We start from the raw sequence: 17,887 nt of genomic DNA, 5'->3' as shown, positions 1-17,887 counted from the left end.
CAGATGGAAAAACTCTGCCTTGGAAGTGAAATATTACAGTATTTGTGTACAGTGGTTTTGATTTCCTTGCCCTCCCCCACCCCGGCATCAGTGTGAGAATAGCGCCCCCGGGTGTGCAAGATGACCAAGGGAAACATGGGCCAAATTGGAAGAATCCTAAAGTTTCAAAGAAGTTCCCAGAGGTCATTTGTGAAATGGGCAGTTACAGCTTTGCTTCTTCTCACTGTGTCTTTCCTGCAGTAATAGATTAGCCCTGTGCTCTGGTTTCGGGCTTTTCATTAGCAGATAAAGCAGATGACAACAACAGCAGCAACAACAACAGAGTTGGAAGGGACCTTGTAGGTCATCTAGTCCAGCCCCCTGATAAGGCAGGAAATCCTACACGATTCCAGACAAATTTGTCTTTGTCTGAGTAGAAAATGCTAATTGAACTTGGATGTATATGGGAAACCCATTCCAGGCCTTTCTTTGGAGCCTGTCTTGCCCAGTGTTTCCAGATTATATGCTTATATGTTTACTGCTAGAGGAGTTATATGATTTTCAACATATTTAAACTTTCAAGTGTGAGAGTGTTTGTGTGTGTGTGTGTGTGTAGGGAGGGGGGAGGGAGGGAAGGAAAGCAAGAGACAGATATACAGAAAAAATATATAGACACAAACAATAAGATAGACATACAAAGGCACACACACACATACACACACACAAAGACAGAAGGAAGAAGATCTGAGTCTCAAGAAAGAAAAAGTGCAAATCCAATAAAGGAATGAAGAGTTCTAATTAACGAAGTCAATTTTCTATTTCTAAAGATGTTTTGAGAGCAGAACATGTCAGTACTTTGCCATTGCTGTCTTACAGGAGGTTTTTTTTCCCCTGTATAATTACTCAGCTTATTTCCCTTACTGAGATTTTTTGGTTTCCCGCCTCCAGTTGGAAAACAGCTTCCACACTACAGATACCAAGGTCAGCTCTTTCTTCCTCCTGGCAATCAAGCACCTTCCTCAGGCTCCCCTCATTGAAAAATGCAGCCCTATAATGTGGCTGAATGGACTTGCAGAGCTCCTCTGAGGAATGGTAGGTTTTTGCCTAGCTTCAGATTCACTTCCTCTCACTGTGTCTCTCGCACAATAATAGACTGCCATGTCTTCAGCTTTGAGGCTGTCCATTTGCAGATACATCTGGCTTTTGGCATTGTCTCTGGAGATGGTGAAGCGCCCCTTCACTTTGTCTGAGTAGCGAATAGTACCAGAATCGGTGCTTATGAATGCCACCCATTCCAGGCCTTTTCCTGGAGCCTGTCTCACCCAGTCCATGTGATAGCTGCTGAAGGTGAATCCAGAGGCTTGGCAGGAGAGACGGAGGGACCCTCCAGGGCTTCTCACATCCCCTCCAGACTCCACCAACTGAACGTCAGATAGAACACCTAAAATAAAAGGAGTTTCAGTGAGCTCTCCTGTATACAAGAATTATCAGGAAAAGTATCTGAATGGTTAGGAAAGAATTACCTCTGAGCACTGCTAGAAAGGACACCAAATTTAGCCACAGGAACATTTTTGCTCCCTCTAATGAACGGAGCGTAATTGTTAGGAAAGGATGCTAGAAAATACAAAAACTTTGTGTTGGTGGGTGTTTCCTGAAAAGGGAAACCATGAGCTTTAAAGAGGAAATTGTGCCTCGATTTACATATTGCTTGGCATAAAAGAACGCCTCAGGGCATTGAGTGAATACATTTCTTAAACTTGTGATGTTCATAAAAAAATAAGCCATGTCCTCTGGTTTCAAGTTATTCCTTGGCTAATTGAATTGCGTTTTGGTGAAGCATCTCTTCCATTTATTCATGTAGTAAATAATGTAAGAACCTTGATTTATGCCATCTATTGCAGCAATTTTCCAAGTGCCTCTCTCATTCATTTCATGCAATGGATGAGAAAGCTAATCTAGAGGCCAGGCAGGAGAGATGGAGGGACTCTCCAAGCCTTCTGAAAGGCCCTTTGATAATAATAATAATAATGAAGTTGGAAGGGACCTTGGAGGTCATCAAATCCAACCCCCTGCTCAGGCAGGTAACCCTATACCATTTCGGACAAATGGCTGTCCAGTCTCTTCTTAAAAACTTCCAGTGTTGGAGCATTCACCGCTTCTGGAGGCAGGTTGTTCCACTGGCTAATTGTTCTAACTGTCAGGAAGTTTCTCCTTAGTTCTAGGTTGCTTCTCTCTTTGGTTAGTTTCCATCCATTGCTTCTTGTCCTGCCTTCAGGCCCTTTGGAAAATAGCTTGACTCCCTCTTCTTTGTGGCAGCCCCTGAGATATTGGAACACTGCTATCATGTCCCCCCTCATCCTTCTCTTCGTTAAACTAGACATACCCAATTCCAGCAACCATTCCTTATATGTTTTAGCCTCCAGTCCCCCAATCACCTTTGTTGCTCCTCTCCGCACTCTTTCCAGAGTCTTTGGACCCCACCAAGTGGACCTCTGGCTGAACCCCCTAGAAAGAAAGAAGTAAGTCAGAAAGAAAGGTGCTTGAGAGAAACCTCTTGTATACAAGAAGAATAAATGGAAGGAAACTCTTCAGACAGAGAAGAATTATCACTGAGGACTGCTAGTAAGGAGATCCAAAAAAGTTTAGACTCTTTTTCTTCCTCTAATGAATCAAGGGGAATTGATAGGAAAGGATTGTGGAATGTGTCCTAACTTTGTGTTGTCATGTGTAGAGTGAAAATGAAAACCATGGGGCTCCTTCAAAGAGGAAATTATGTCTTGATTTAAATATCTGGCATCAAAAAGCCATCTCATTGCATTTGCTTAGATATACATTTCTTTGCACATAGATTTCAAATGAGGTTCAGTCCTAGGTACATCTGAGTTAAAAAAAAAAATGTGCCACAACTGTTCCTTGATCCAGAAGAACAATGTAGAACAAGCCATAAGGCACAATTTGAAACCTACATCCAAGTGTCAAAGTTGTCTCAAAGTCTCAAATCAGTTTTGATAAGTATCTTATAAAGGTGATTTTGAAAACAAAATCCAAAAAGTTAAAAATAGTCAAGACTAAGTTTTTTTTTTATTTTAATTTTTTAATTTAATTTTATTTTTTTCATTTAAAATGCATTAAGTAAGAGACCGTCTTTTGGGTTACGGCTAAGGAAAGTGGTTCTAAGCAACACAGAGAAATCATGTACTAATAATTTTTTAAATAGACATCGTAAAAGATGGAACTTAAAAAAGTGGTTCAAATGGTGCGTCTGAGTTCAGGAACATTTGTATTCTTAATCAAGTTATGTTTTGAAGAAACCCATATTAACTCTGTACAAAGTAAAGCATGAAATGCTAGTTCTGGTTTGGCTTCCTCTCATTGTGTATCCAGTGCAGCAATAGACGGCTGTGTCTTCTGGTTTTAGGTTGTCCATTTGCAGATAAAGCTGGCTTTTGACATTGTCCCTGGAGATGGCAAAGCGTCCCTACACTTTGAGTAGTAAATGCTAGATGTAGGCATGCTTGCAACCCATATCAGTCCTTTCCCAGGAGCCTGTGTCACCCAGTTCATCCAGTGGTTTCTCAAGGTAAATCCAGAGCCTTGGCTAATGTAGTTTTTAGTTTCTAACTTGGCAATAAATGAATGAAAAAATAATATCCTGTAGAAAAGAAATGAACAGTGGCATATTGTCAATATTATATTATTGCTGTATAAGCTGCCGAGAGTCAATCTCAATGGCGAGATGGGAAGTATATAAATAAAAATAAGATAAAATAATAAAATAAATAAACATTGAGAGAAAGAAAGGGGATTGAACTGGAAAATAATATGTGAAGGAAGCATTCGATCTGGCCTCAATATTTCTTTGCTTTATCACAAGTCCACCAGAGATGATAAAAAGTACCTTATTTATAATTGCATTTCCAACAAACATTTGAGAAACCTTCTTTTTCTGACTGACAGTTTGTTGGACATTAAGTACCAGCCATTTGTCCGAAATGGTATAGGGTTTCCTGCCTGAGCAGGGGGTTGGACTAGATGACCTTCAAGGTCCCTTCCAACTTTACTATTATTATTATTATTATTATATATCATCTATATTGCCATGAAATTTTCAACACATTTCCTAACCTACAGCTAAACAGGTTCCCTACTGCTCATTCCAAGATCAATTCTAGAATAAGCTATGATGGAAGTTTATCTGTTGCTTTTCAGAGATGATCCACAAATTCAACCTTCTGTGACTAAATCAAGTTGGAAAGTTGCTCAGAGGAAGAGAAAGTTTTTGCCTGGTGTCAGATTCGCTTCCTCTCATTGTGTCTGCCATACAATGATAGACTGCTGTGTCCTCTGATTTCACGCTGTTCATTTGCAGATACAGCTGGCTTTTGGCATTGTCTCTGGAGATGGTGAAGCGTCCCTTCACTTTGTCAGAGTAGAAAATGTTAGATGAACTTGGATTTATATGAGAAACCCATTCCAGGCCTTTCCCTGGAGCCTGTCTCATCCAGTACATCCAGGAGCTACTGAAGGTGAATCCAGAAGCTTGGCAGGAGATACGAATGGACTCTCCAGGTCTTCTCAAGTCCCCTCCAGACTCCACCAACTGTACTTGAGATTGGGCTCCTAAAAAGAAAGATGTTTCAATGAGAACTCATAAATACAATAACCACAGATGAAAGAAAAGTATGTGTAGAGGGAAACATTACCTCCAAGGCATGCAAGTAAGAACACCAAGTTTAGCCAAAGGGTCATTTTGGCTCCCTCTGATGAACGGAGGGGGATTGATAGGAGAGGATTTGGGAAAGTGCACAAAATTTGTGTCGGTGGTATAGCCTTAAAAGTAAAACCAACTGACACTCTTAAAGGGGAAATTGTGCCTCGATTTACATATTGGTTGAGATAAAAGAGCTCTTCAGTTGCATTTATCTCATAGTTTTCCTTGCACACTCCCTACAGAGGTGATCTTTAGATAACTTTACAGCCTTGCAAAATCTGAACGCATTCTTTACACTAAAACAATTAAAACAAAGTCTTGAAAAACTTCACCACTTCTCAGAATTGATTCAGCATTACAAATGGTGAACATGCACTAAATTTTTTTGAGAAAGACACTTTAGACATAGAGTACGAAGAGAATAGCACATTTGAGTTTAACGAAAATATAATAATAATAATAATAATAATAATAATAATAATAATAATAATAATAATAATAATAATAATAATAATAATAATAATAGTAAAGTTGGAAGGGACCTTGGAGGTCATCTAGTCCAACCCCCTGCTCAGGCAGGAAACCCTATACCATTTCGGACAAATGGCTGTCCAGTCTCTTTTTAAAAACTTCCAGTGTTGGAGCATTCACCGCTTCTGGAGGCAGGTTGTTCCACTGGTTAATTGTTCTAACTGTCAGGAAGTTTCTCCTTAGTTCTAGGTTGCTTCTCTCCTTAGTTAGTTTCCACCCGTTGCTTCTTGTCCTGCCTTCAGGCGCTTTGGAAAATAGCTTGACTCCCTCTTCTTTGTGGCAGCCCCTGAGATATTGGAACACTGCTATCATGTCCCCCTCCCCTTTAATATGGTGTTTTGAAGAAACCAAAAGACTTAAATGCAGACCAATGCTTAAATGCTTTTCATTCAACAATTTCTAAGTCATAATGGAATGAAAGGGGGGGGGATCACAGTGAGAAAAGAAATAGATTCAGCCTGTGGGGTGTTCTTTGCTTATTAGATTTGATTTTAACTCAGCAGTTGTATTTATTTTATATATTGCTTGTTCTTGTTTGTTTGTTTTTGTCTTTTTATCAGTTCTTAGTTTCTGTGACTTGATTCGCCATAATGGGCAGCTATACAAATTGAGATAATAATGGCAACAGTAATACTAATATCATGGCTAATAAAAATTGCCAGCAAATGCACTCTGTCTGTAGACTGAGTTATATGAATAAATCACTTTGTGTTCACCAATGAATTCAGTTTACTTTATATTTAACACAGCACAAGTTCAATCAACTCGGATGTGGATTCTTAGTCAGGAATTATACATAAAACACATACACAGAGACAGAAAACTAACACACACTAATAAAGAAAGAGAAGAAACAGGGAAGGGGAAGGGAGAGGGAGAGGGAGAGGGAGAGGAGAGGAGAGGAAAGGGAAGGGAAGGGAAGGGAAGGAAAGAAGGAAAGAAGGAAAGAAGGAAAGGAAAGGAAAGGAAAGAAAAGAAAAGGAAAGGAAAACAGGTGAAATGAAGGCAGAATAAAGAAAAGAAAAGAAAAGAAAAGAAAAGAAAAGAAAAGAAAAGAAAAGAAAGAAAGAAAGAAAGAAAGATTTTCCATTTTTCCTAATAATTAAACCCCCAAATTATGAGATTATTTTTTTTACTTTCATACAAAAAGTGTATATACTATTTCCAGTCACCCTGAATATACATTTTCTTTCTGATATAAAATAAATAAATGTAGCCATCTCCACAAATTCCTTTCTCTTTACCAACCATTCCTCCATTGTGGATGGTGCTGAACCTTTCCATTTTTGAGCATATGATAGACTCTCTGCAGTTGTCATATATAAAACAGTCCTGAGGACCCACCTTGTCCCAATGGGGCTAGCCTGCCACATTCGCTCCAGCCAAGGGGCCTGCTGCACACCCTCTCAGCCAAGGAATGTCAGATAATGGGGTCGTGCAGAAGAGCCTTTTCCGCTGTGGCCCTGGTCTGTGGAACATTCTGCCACCAGAAGTGAGAACGTCCCTCACCCTTTTGGCCTTGCAGAAAGGTATAAATTAAAGAATGGTTTTGCCAGATGGCTGCAGGTCATGAGAGGACTGCTCGCTCCTGGAAGTGGTTGTCAGGGTAACAAGAAGCTCTCATTCACCTGAGTCTGTCTGTCTCCTTGGTTCTAGATTTAATATAGTCTTATAATTATAATTGCAATTAAAGTTATATTTAACTTTTTATCTATCTAGCCATGGTGGCACAATGGTTAGAATGCAATATTGCAGGCTAGCTCTGCCTGCTGCCAGCAGTTCAATTCTCATCAGCTCAAGGTTGACTCAGCCTTCCATCTTGTCAAAGTTGGTAAAATGGGGGCCCAGATTGTTGGAGGCAAATTACTGACTCTATAAACTGCTTAGAGAGGTCTGTAAAGCGATATGAAGTGGTGCATAAGTCTAAATGCTATTGCTATTTATCTTTTTACTGTTTGAAAGCAGAATGAATAAATGAATGAATGAATGAATGGTTCCCTAGATTTTCTTCTAAGTGCCTGTCTATTAGTCTTACTTCTGAATCTCTGGGTGAATTTGTATCCATAACCTTTTTAGCTATTGTGTATGTCTACCCTACATTAGAAAATGTTTCTTCATGTTATTCATATTTCCAGGAAAATATTGAAATACATTTACACATTCTAGGTCAGACATGTCAAACACAAGGCCCGGGGGCCGGATGCGGCCCGCAAAGTGGTTTCATGTGACCTGTGAAGCCATCCTGGAAACAATGAGGGAACGGCCCCCTCTGTCTTGGCCCTGGCCAAGGCCAGCTGGGAGCCAATGTACAATTTTGTGGTGGCCATCTATGCTGAAACACATTCAGTCTTAGCTCCACAAGGCTGTCTCGAAACAGCGAGGAACCAGGAGAACCTTGAGCAGCAGCCTTGAGGAAGTGGGGCTGGGCTTGGTGCCGCGGGTGCTCAAGGGCCAGGCTGGGCATTTGACCTCTGCTGCCCAGGACTCTGGGCAGCCCACAACACCAACACCCCCCCATGGCCTAAGAGGAACAGTGAGGCTCCTCCAGTGGACCCTGCCTTGGCACTTGCCCCGGTCCCACTCCCTTCTGCCAGAGACCCTCAGATCTGTCCCACTCCTGCCCAGGTCCCCACAGGCACCTTTGACGCGAACGATGTAGTGTTAGCCACACCACCCAGTAGGCCACACCCACTCCATCCACACCCACCCAGTAGGCCGCAACCACCCTGGCCACACCCACCCAGCCCCCTGAGGGCAACCACAATGCTGATGTGTGCCTCAATGAAATTGAGTTTGACACCCCTGTTCTAGGTCATTTCTCTGATGAAAAACACAAATGATACATGTTATTGAAAAAAAAAATCCCAGATTCAGGCTAAGAGGTGAAATTTTCATGAGACTGTTTTCAATGAACTATTACGGAAAAAACATAAAAATTATTGTGCCTGTAGAATCAGAAAATATCTAATGAGACTTATTCTATTCCCTACCCCACCCCCCACTGGGTGCAGAGGCCACGGGGGTTTCATGTGACAACATTGCCCTCCAGTGTCCAAAATGAAGAGGGGAGGCATCTTCCTAATTCTCCAAGGAGATTCTTTAGGTCCAGATGTTTCCTCAATAGTTGCATAGCAGTTTGGATATTTAGAAAGATGATCATAAAGTTTCATTTCCTGCCTTCTGCCATGATACTAAAGGGCTACATTTAATTCAAGGTTGTTATTGTTATTTTTTTTCCCTGAAGGCACAGCACTTTGTAAACAGGGAAGATGAAACCAGAATATTCAAACCATCTTCATTACATTTTACATTTTTTTCCAGAAAGCTCTCTAACTAGCACCTAGAATAAAAGAATCTTAAAGTTCTCACTAGACAGTTATCGATCATCATTGAGTTATCATGATATGGGACAGAAGGGAAGGGAAGGAGAGAGGAGGGGAGGGGAAGGCAGGGCAGGGCAGGGCAGAGGAGAGGAGAGGAGAGGAGAGGAGAGGGAGGGGTGGGGAGGTGAAGAGAGGAGAGGGGAGGGGAGAGGAGGAGAGGCAGAGGGGAAGGAGAGGGGAGGGGAGGAGATTTATTTTTCAACTGCCCCATTTCTTGGTTTCATACCACCCTAAATTATCAGGATTTTTTAATTATTATTTAATTATTATTATTACATGGCTACATTTCTAACTGATACGGGAGATGCAACGTTGTGTCAAAATTTCAAAGCAATCGATGAAGAACTTTCAGAGATTTAAGATTTTGAACAAACGAACATTTACATTTTTATTTATAGATAGATAGATAGATAGATAGATAGATAGATAGATAGATAGATAGATAGATAGATAGATAGATAGATAGATAGATAGATAAATTTCTATAGCCTTTATACTATTGATTTTAATCTTCACTTATGTGTTTGACTTATGCAGCTGCCCATCTCACTTTTACATGACTGAATAAAAGAATAAAGAATGCTAATTAAGGAATACATTTTTGTATGTCTAAAGATTTTTTGAGAGCAGAACCTTTTCCCATTGCTGTCACTTAGGTCTCTCTCTCTCTCTCTCTCTCTCTCTCTCCCTCTCTCTCTCTCTCTCTCTCTCTCCTCACTTTATTTTCTTTTATCAGATTTTCTCATCTCCCCCACCACTACCACCACCACACTTCAATTGGAAAACAGCACTCACAGAGCTGATATTATCAGCTCTTTCCTGCCTTGGAAATCAGGCATATTTTCTCTCATAGGAAAATGTAGCTCTATTCTGAGGCTGAAAAGATTTGCAGAACTGCTGTGAAGAATGGCTGGTTTTTGCCAAGCTTCAGATTCACTTCCTCTCACTGTGTGTCTCGTACAGTAATAGACTGCCGTGTCTTCAGCTGTGAGGCTGTTCATTTGCAGATACAGCTGGCTTTTGGCATTGTCTCTGGAGATGGTGAAGCGGCCCTTCACTGTGTCTAAATAGTGAATACTACTGCTGTCAGAGCGGATGTATGCCACCCATTCCAGTCCTTTTCCTGGAGCCTGTCTCACCCAATCCATGGAATAGCTGCTAAAGGTGTAGCCAGATCCTTGGCAGGAGAGACGGAGGGACTGCCCAGGTCTTCTCACGTCCCCTCCAGATTCCACCAATTGGACCTCAGATTTGATACCTAAAATGAAGGAAAGTTTCAGTGAGCTTTCCTGAATACAAGAATTAAAGTGGGAAAAAGTTGAATAGGGAGAAAACAATTACCTTTGAGGACCGCTAGTAAGGACACCAAATTTAACCACAGGATCATTTTTGTGTTTTGCTCTCTTCACTGAATGGAGGGAATTGATAGGAAAGGATCCGGGAAAGTGCTCAAAGTGGTGGGTGTAACCTGAAAAGGCATATATCATGGGGCTATTTTAAAAGGGAAAATGTGTCCTGATTTGCATATTGCTTGGAATAAAAGAGCCTCTTACTGCATTCATGTAAAGACATAATTGCTTACACCTTACAAATGTGATTTTGAGGGGTCCTTGGTGCTCTCTATTCTTTTTTTTTTTTTTTTTTTGCAGAGGTTGCATTACAATGAAATATCTGCAGGTTCAGAGAGCACCAAGGAACCCCTCATTTTTACCCTGAGCTACAAATACTTCCCATTATTGGTAACATGATTGTTTTATTTCCGAGTTAATAGGACAGGTTTACTTTGCAGTAAGTAAGACAAAGACTTGAAAAAATATCAGCACTTCTGGGAAACAATTCAAGGTAACAGAGAATATACTTGCTTTAAAATCTTGTTAATGGAAACATGTCAATTGACAAAATATAAAAAGGTTAGCAAATCTGAGTTAGGAAGTTTGCTACTTGATTTCTTCCTTAACTTTTTTGTTTGTTTGTTTGTTTGTTGATTTCATTTCTGGATAGTAGCTAATATGCTAAACGGTCACTAAGCCTTGAAGAATGATTTGTCATCCACAGTATTTGGGTCCACCCAAGTACAAAGTCAAACCCAAGTGATATTATGAACATTCTCTCAGTTCAAAGAGAATGATAAAAAATTAACTTTGTCTTATCCAAAATATTTGCTTATTTGTTATTTGTTTTAAAATCAGACATGGCTTCCCAGTGAGATTTTTTTTGTCTTTCAAAAAGTTAAATTCCTTTGAGATTCACTGAGGCAACTTCTAAGCAAATAACAGAACATAGAACATTGAATAATAGAATTGGTAGGGATCTCGTTAGTCTTCTAGTCCAACTCCCTCCTCAAGCAGGAGACCCTATATCATTTTAGACAAATGTTGTCCAGTCTCTTTTTTAAAGTATCCAGTGATGAAACACCCACAACTTCTGAAGGCAAGCTATTCCATTGGCTGATTGCTCTCCTTGTTAGGAAATGCCTCCTTAATTATAGGTTGCTTCTCTCCTTGGTTAGTTTCCATCCATTGTTTCTTCTCTTGCCTTTTGATGCTTTGGAAAATAGTTTGACCTGTTCTTCTCTGTAGGAGTGCCTCAAATATTGGACGGAAAGAGAGAAGACCCTCATTTTCCAGATTCTATCTCCTTCCTTGGTTTCATACCACACCAAAGAATTAGGTGTTTTAGGGCATCCTTATTTTATTACATGACTACATTTCTACTGATAGAGTAGCATATGATACAGATCAGTTCTTCCTTGGAACAATGCTATCATGTCTCCTCTAGTCAGTGGTGGGATTCAAATATGTGAACAACTGGTTCTCTGTGTGGATGCTGCTTCCAGAAGTCCATTCTGGGCCTGGGCAACAAAAAAAATAGCTAACGGGTTCTGCTGAAGTGATGCGAACCGGCTGAATCCCACCACTGCCTCTAGTCCTTTTTTTCATTACACTAGACATACCCAATTCCTATAATCATTCTTCATATGTTTTAGCCTCCTGCCCTCTAATCAGATATAATCAGCCGTAGAAATGAGGCCACTTTTCTGAAGATCTGAATTCTTCCTTCATGGTGAATATGATTGAGTATACACAATGCTAATCCTGGTGTGAGTGATGTGGAAGAGAGGGGGCTGAGAACAGAAGCTGATTACAAATGAAGGATCTCCTAGACCAGGGTGTCAAACTGCTGGCCCACGGGCCAGACGCGTCATCCGGAAGCCATGCCCACCCCATTGCTGGCAATGGCAAAACCGTCCCGATATGTTGTGTGACGTCACATGATGTCACAAGTTTGACATGTCTGTCCTAGACACTTGCACATTTCTGTAAATGTATATTCCACTCATGTTTGTGAGAATGCACAAAACCTATAATTTCTTAATAGCTAAATATATGATAAACTGATTTACAACAGAGAAAATAACAGAAGGAATTGTGCATGTTCATTTTTTTAATCTTGAAACATGAATAGACAATCATCCATCAAAATTATTTAATATCTACATTAGAGAAAGAAGAGGATGGGTTATTTATTTGTTTGTTTGTTTAAAAGACTGTTTCTTTAAAAAAAAAAAAGTGCTTGTGTCCCTATGTGAATGCTTTTTTTATCATCTGGTGATAAAACCAGTTTTCATGTGATGTAGATTAAGCACCAGAGGCAGGAAAAGAAGCAATGGATGGAAACTAATCAAGGAGAGAACCAAACTAGAACTAAGGAGAAACTAAGGAGAGTTAGAACAATTAATCAATGGAAAAGCTTCCCTCCAGAAGTTGTGGGTGCTCTATCAATGGAGTTTTTTAAGAAGAGACTGGACAGCCATTTGTCTGAAATGGTATAGGGTTTCCTGCTTGAGCAGTGGGTTGGGCTAGAAGATCTTCAAGGTCCCTTCCAACTCTGTTAGACACAGAGCAAAATCTACAGCTCTACAAGATGAGACAATAGGATTTATTTCATTCTTTTTTTTCTTTTAATTTCCAGAAGTTGCGGGACTTCAATGTAGCAAAATTACTGTGGAGGATATCATGTCAACAAATGTAAGAAATGATTCCATATTTCTTCCTCTCTAGGAAAATAAACAGTGTTGTTTACACTTCTCATTTTATTCTAATCTACAGCCATGGAAAATTCCTTCCACAGCAACTACAGAGAAGGTTCCATGCAGTTTATTTCAAGATTAGCTCAGTGAACTCATTCCAAGATCCCACTTACTACGATACAGATTTATAAGGTCCTTCTTTGTTCTCATGTGCAAATTAAAACTTCTATGACTGAAACAAATTGCAACGCTGCTCAGAGACAGAGAAAGTTCTTGACGGGCTTCAGATTCACTTCCTCTCACTGTGTCTCTCACACAGTAATAGACGGCTGTGTCCTCTGGTTTCAGATTGCTCATCTGCAAATAAAGCTGGCTGCTGGAATCATCTCTGGAGATGGTGAAGCGTCCTTTGACTTGGTCTGAGTAGCGAATTGGAGATGAGGATCTACCAATATCTGCAACCCATTCCAGTCCTTTTCCTGGATACTGTCTCGCCCAGCCCATGTAATAGCTGCTGAAGGTGAATCCAGAAGCTTGGCAGGAGAGACGGAGGGACTCTCCAGGCCTTCTTACATTCCCCCCAGACTCCACCAACTGGACCTGAGATCTGACACCTAAAAAGAAAGATGTTGCAGTGACATCTCTTATATACAAGAACAGCAAATACTACAGAGAGGGCTGTAACAGAAACATTACCTCCAAGGGCTGCTAGTAAACACATAAATTTTATCCAGAGAATCATGTTTGTTCCCTTGGATGAATGGAAGACAATTGATAGGAGATGACTTGGCAAAGTGCACAAACTTTGTGGTGAGGTGTGTGTAGCCTGAAAAGGAAAGCCAACTGTCTCCTTTAAAGGGGAAACTGTCCCTCAATTTACATATTGGTTGACATAAAAGATCTCCCTAGTGCAGTCACCACATTTTCCTTGCACGCTTTCTACACGGGGGAATTTTGAAATAGCTTTGCAGTTCTTTCAAAAGTGAAGCAGACTTTAAATTAGAGCAATTAAAAGAAAGACTTGCAAAATGTCACCCCTTCTCAAAAAGTGATTCAAGGTAAGAGTTTTGAAAGGACATGTAAGAGACAGAAGCAGACTTTGTAACTTTATTTTCCTTCTCATGTGCCCTTTTGAAGACACTGAAAGGAATTGAAGGCAGGCCAAGACCATTTTCTTCTGGGGTGCTATTTTGCAGGTCATTTTTATCCAGTGTTTGTCCACTGTTGATTTGCCAAGATGGGCAGCCATACAAACTGAAATAATAATAACTGTGATGGTAATGCTAATACCGATGTTAGTTAAAAATGTCACCGAATATAGTCTCTGGTGTTTGAGTAAGCCTCATAAACCACTTCATAGTCTCTAAAGAATTCAGTTTACTCTATATTTATCAAAATACATCTGCTGTATACCTCAGACATGACTCTAGGGTGAGGCCGCAAAGGTGCTTTTGGAAAAAAATACCCTTAGGACAACCATGGCTTGGATGATTGACCTTCATAGTGAGGAATAGGTAGGAGGTAGGTAGAGATGATAGCTAGTTAGCTAGTTAGCTAGATAGCTAGATAGCTAGATAGCCAGCCAGCCAGCCAGTCAGACAGCTAGATAGATAGATAATGGACGGATAGAGATATAGCTAGCTAGCTAGACAGACAGACAGACAGACACACAGATGATAGATAGCTTGATAGATGATAGCTAGATACCTAGTTAGCTAGATAGCTAGTTAGTTAGCTAGATAGCTAGATAGACAGACAGACAGACAAACAGATGATAGATAGCTAGCTAGATGATAGCTAGCTAGCTAGCTAGCTAGATGATAGATAGATAAATGATAGATAGATAGATGATAGATAGATAAATAGATAGATAGATAGATAGATAGATAGATAGATAGATAGATAGATAGATAGATAGATGGATGGATGGATGGATGGATGGATGGATGGATGGATGGATGGATGGATGGATGGATGGATGGATGGATGGATAGATAGATAGATAGATAGATAGATAGATAGATAGATATTTAATGACACTAGTTTTATTTCCAACCCCACACCCATCAGGCGCAGAGTCCATGGGATTTCATGTGACATTGCCCTGCCCAAAAGAGTGGGTACAGGGCCTATTTTAATTTTCCAAGGAGATTCTTTTGGTCAAAGTGTTTCCTCAATGTGATAATGCGAGTATGGATATCGAGAAAGATTATCCTGAAGTTTCATGTCCTGCCTTCTGCCATGATACCAAAGGACAATATTCCATTCCAACATTTTTTTTTCTGAAATCAGACAGTGAAGGTGAAATTGGAATTTTCAAGCCATTTTCATAATTTTTAGATTTCGGCAAACAAACTCTGTAATTGGTTACCTAGAAAAAAGAGTCTTAAAGGTCTCACTAGATGGTGATGAATCCTCATCGGCTGATCTGGGATCTGGGGCTGACTCAAGTTGCAGAGCTGTTCTGAAGAAAGGAAAGAGGAAATTGTGGTCCCTTGAGAAATAACATTCCTTTGAGACCAGTTTGGTGAATTTCTAAGCATATCGGTTGGAAAAGCTCCGCCTTGGAAATGAGATATTGTTTGTACGCAGTGGTTTAATTTCCGTACCCTCCCCTGCCCCAGCAGCTGTGTGAGAATAGTGCCCCCTGGTGTGCAACATGACCAAGGGAGGCATGCACCACATTGTAAGAATTCTAAGAATTTCAAAGAAATTCTCAGAGGTGCTATGTGGAATGGGAAGTTTTTGCTTTCCTTCAGATTCACTTCCTCTCACTGTGTATCTAACACAGTAATAGACGCCCGTGTCCTCTGGTTTGAGGCTGTTCATTTGCAGATACAGATGGCTTTTGGCATCATCCCTGGAAGTGGTGAAGCGGCCCTTCACTTTGTCTGAGTATTGAGTGCTGTATATATCTTTTCTGGAAACCCATTCCAATCCTTTCTCAGAAGACTGTCTTACCCAGAATATGTTGAAGACACCAAAGTTGAATCCAGAGGCTTGGCAGGAGAGGCTGATGGACTCTCCAGCTCTTCTCCTGTCCCCCCCCCCCAGACTCTAGTAGCTTGACTGCAGATTGGATATCTAAAATGATAGGAGTTTCAGTGAGCTGTGCCGTATACAAGGATTAAAATGGAAAGGTGTTGAATAAAGAGGATAGAATTACCTCTGAGGATTGCTAGTAGGAACAGGGTTAGCCACAGGATCATTTTTGCTCTCTCTGATCAATGGATAGGAGTTGATAGGAAAGATTTGGAGAAGTGCACACACTTTTTCTTGGTGGGTGCAGCCCAAAAAGAAAAACCATGGGGCTCCTTTAAAGAATTAATTGTAACCAGATTTGCATATAGCTTCAGATAAAAGAACCCTCAGTACATTCACTTAGAGATTTCTCTGCACAGACCTTACACATGTGATTATCAAGTAAAGTTCTAGGCCTAACACAAGTGATGTCTCACATACTTTATTTTTGTTTTCCTGTGAGAACATAGTAGAAACCACAGGCTTATAATAAAAGTATGGACAGTAAAAAAAAGATTTGAAAAACTTTGAAAAAAATATTTGAAAACCCACTTCTGAAAAATGACTTGGTGTTGTAGACAAAAGAAATGTTTTTTTTTAAAGAAACAATTAGAGAAAAAATATAAAAACCCACCTCATCAAAATTAGTAAATTGCTATACAATTGGTTCACTAACCTTCCTTCCTTCCTTCCTTCCTTCCTTCCTTCCTTCCTTCCTTCCTTCCTTCCTTCCTTCCTTCCTTCCTTCCTTCCCTCCCTCCCTCCCTCCCTCCCTCTCTCCCCTCCCCTCTCCTCCCCTCCCCTCACCCCTCTGGTTTCAAGTTCTTCATTTGCTAGTAGAATTGTTTTTTGGGGGGAGATGGTGAGGCATCCCTTCCCTTTAACCAGATTGTAAAATCAGAACCTTACAAAGATATAGCTTTAGTCTGGCAAGATTCTGTCTATTAGGTGGAAGCAAATAAAGAATTTAACTTGATTGGAACTCACGATCTCATCACTGGGCTTGGACCTGGCACTGCCAGCCAACACTCCCTAGCCAAAGTACCCAGAAGATGCAATAGAAATAGAAATAGAAATAGAAATAGAAATAGAAATAGAAATAGAAATAGAAATAGAAATAGAAATAGAAATAGAAATAGAAATAGAAATAGAAATAGAAATAGAAATAGAAATAGAAATAGAAAGAAATAGAAATAATAGAATAGCTCCAGTGATGGAGCACCCACAACGTCTGAAGGCAAGCTGTTCCACTCGTTAATTGTCCTCACTGTTAAGAAGTTTCTCCTTAATTCCGAGTTGTTTCTCTCTTTGACTAGTTTTCAACCATTGTTTCTTGTCCTGCCCTCTGGTGCTTTGCCCTTCTTGCCAGATCAGATAGGATGGGTAGAAAAAATTGGGGAGACACGGCCCCATAGTAATCCAGCCTTAGGCCATGAAGGGCTATTAAAGATGACAACCAGCACCTCAACCTGCACCTTGGAAGCTGACCAGAGGCCAAAGCAGCTTGCAGACCAATGGTGCCATATGTATTGAGTAACTTGTGCCAGTAAGTGTCCATGCCACACCTAGCTGCCCATGTTGCAAAGTTTGATTTTGTGTGGCAGACACAGGGTTTTAAAATGATGATGGTGATGGTGATGGTGGTGATGATGATGATGATTTAATAATAACATATTGGTCCCTGAGGGCAGTCTAATCAACTGATATAACAGAAATCACAGTCCTAGGGGGAAGCAGCAATTACACTGATGGGCTCATTCTGATTGAATATAAATCAAAGTAGATTGAATAAAATAAGAGTGACCTGCATGAAAGAAGAACTTTGAGTAGGGTTGCCCACCTATGGACACTAAATGAGGACAGAACTTCAGAAGAAGAATTCAGTGGATTCCCGAATCCAAATATGTAGTTCTAAACAAATGTCAAAGAGCTGAAAATTGTGACAAGTGTTCCATTGCCTTCTCTCAGGATTTTTTTAATTTACTCATTTGTTTTACCCGTTTCTCACTTTATTTATTCCTTTTTACACATTATCTTCTGCTCTTAGATATTAGATAATCAATGCCAACCTCCAGCTCAAATATCCAGATAAAGTCCAGGATTTCTTTCATATCTGAAGATCTTACTGGTTTATTGAAACAACAACAACAACAACAACAACAACAACAACAACAACAACAACAATAATAATAATAATAATAATAATAATAATAATAATAATAATAATAATAA

The 17,887-nt window shown here is 40.0% G+C and overlaps 2 gene segments (V, D, J or C); both read right to left on the bottom strand.

Annotated features, from left to right (window-relative positions):
• Positions 1–4,222: 4,222 nt before the first annotated feature.
• LOC107296535 lies at positions 4,223–4,771 on the bottom strand. The segment is given in 2 exon segments: positions 4,223–4,599; positions 4,683–4,771. Coding segments are annotated over 2 exon segments (423 nt in total).
• Positions 4,772–9,395: 4,624 nt separating this feature from the next.
• LOC107296534 lies at positions 9,396–10,067 on the bottom strand. The segment is given in 2 exon segments: positions 9,396–9,862; positions 9,946–10,067. Coding segments are annotated over 2 exon segments (513 nt in total).
• Positions 10,068–17,887: the final 7,820 nt, after the last annotated feature.

Source organism: Protobothrops mucrosquamatus, unplaced genomic scaffold (assembly GCF_001527695.2).
Source record: "Protobothrops mucrosquamatus isolate PMUCROS unplaced genomic scaffold, P.Mucros_1.0 scaffold2854, whole genome shotgun sequence".
NCBI lineage: Eukaryota > Metazoa > Chordata > Lepidosauria > Squamata > Viperidae > Protobothrops > Protobothrops mucrosquamatus.
Note: the sequence above shows the minus strand (reverse complement) of the source record. Positions and strands in the feature narration are given on the sequence as shown.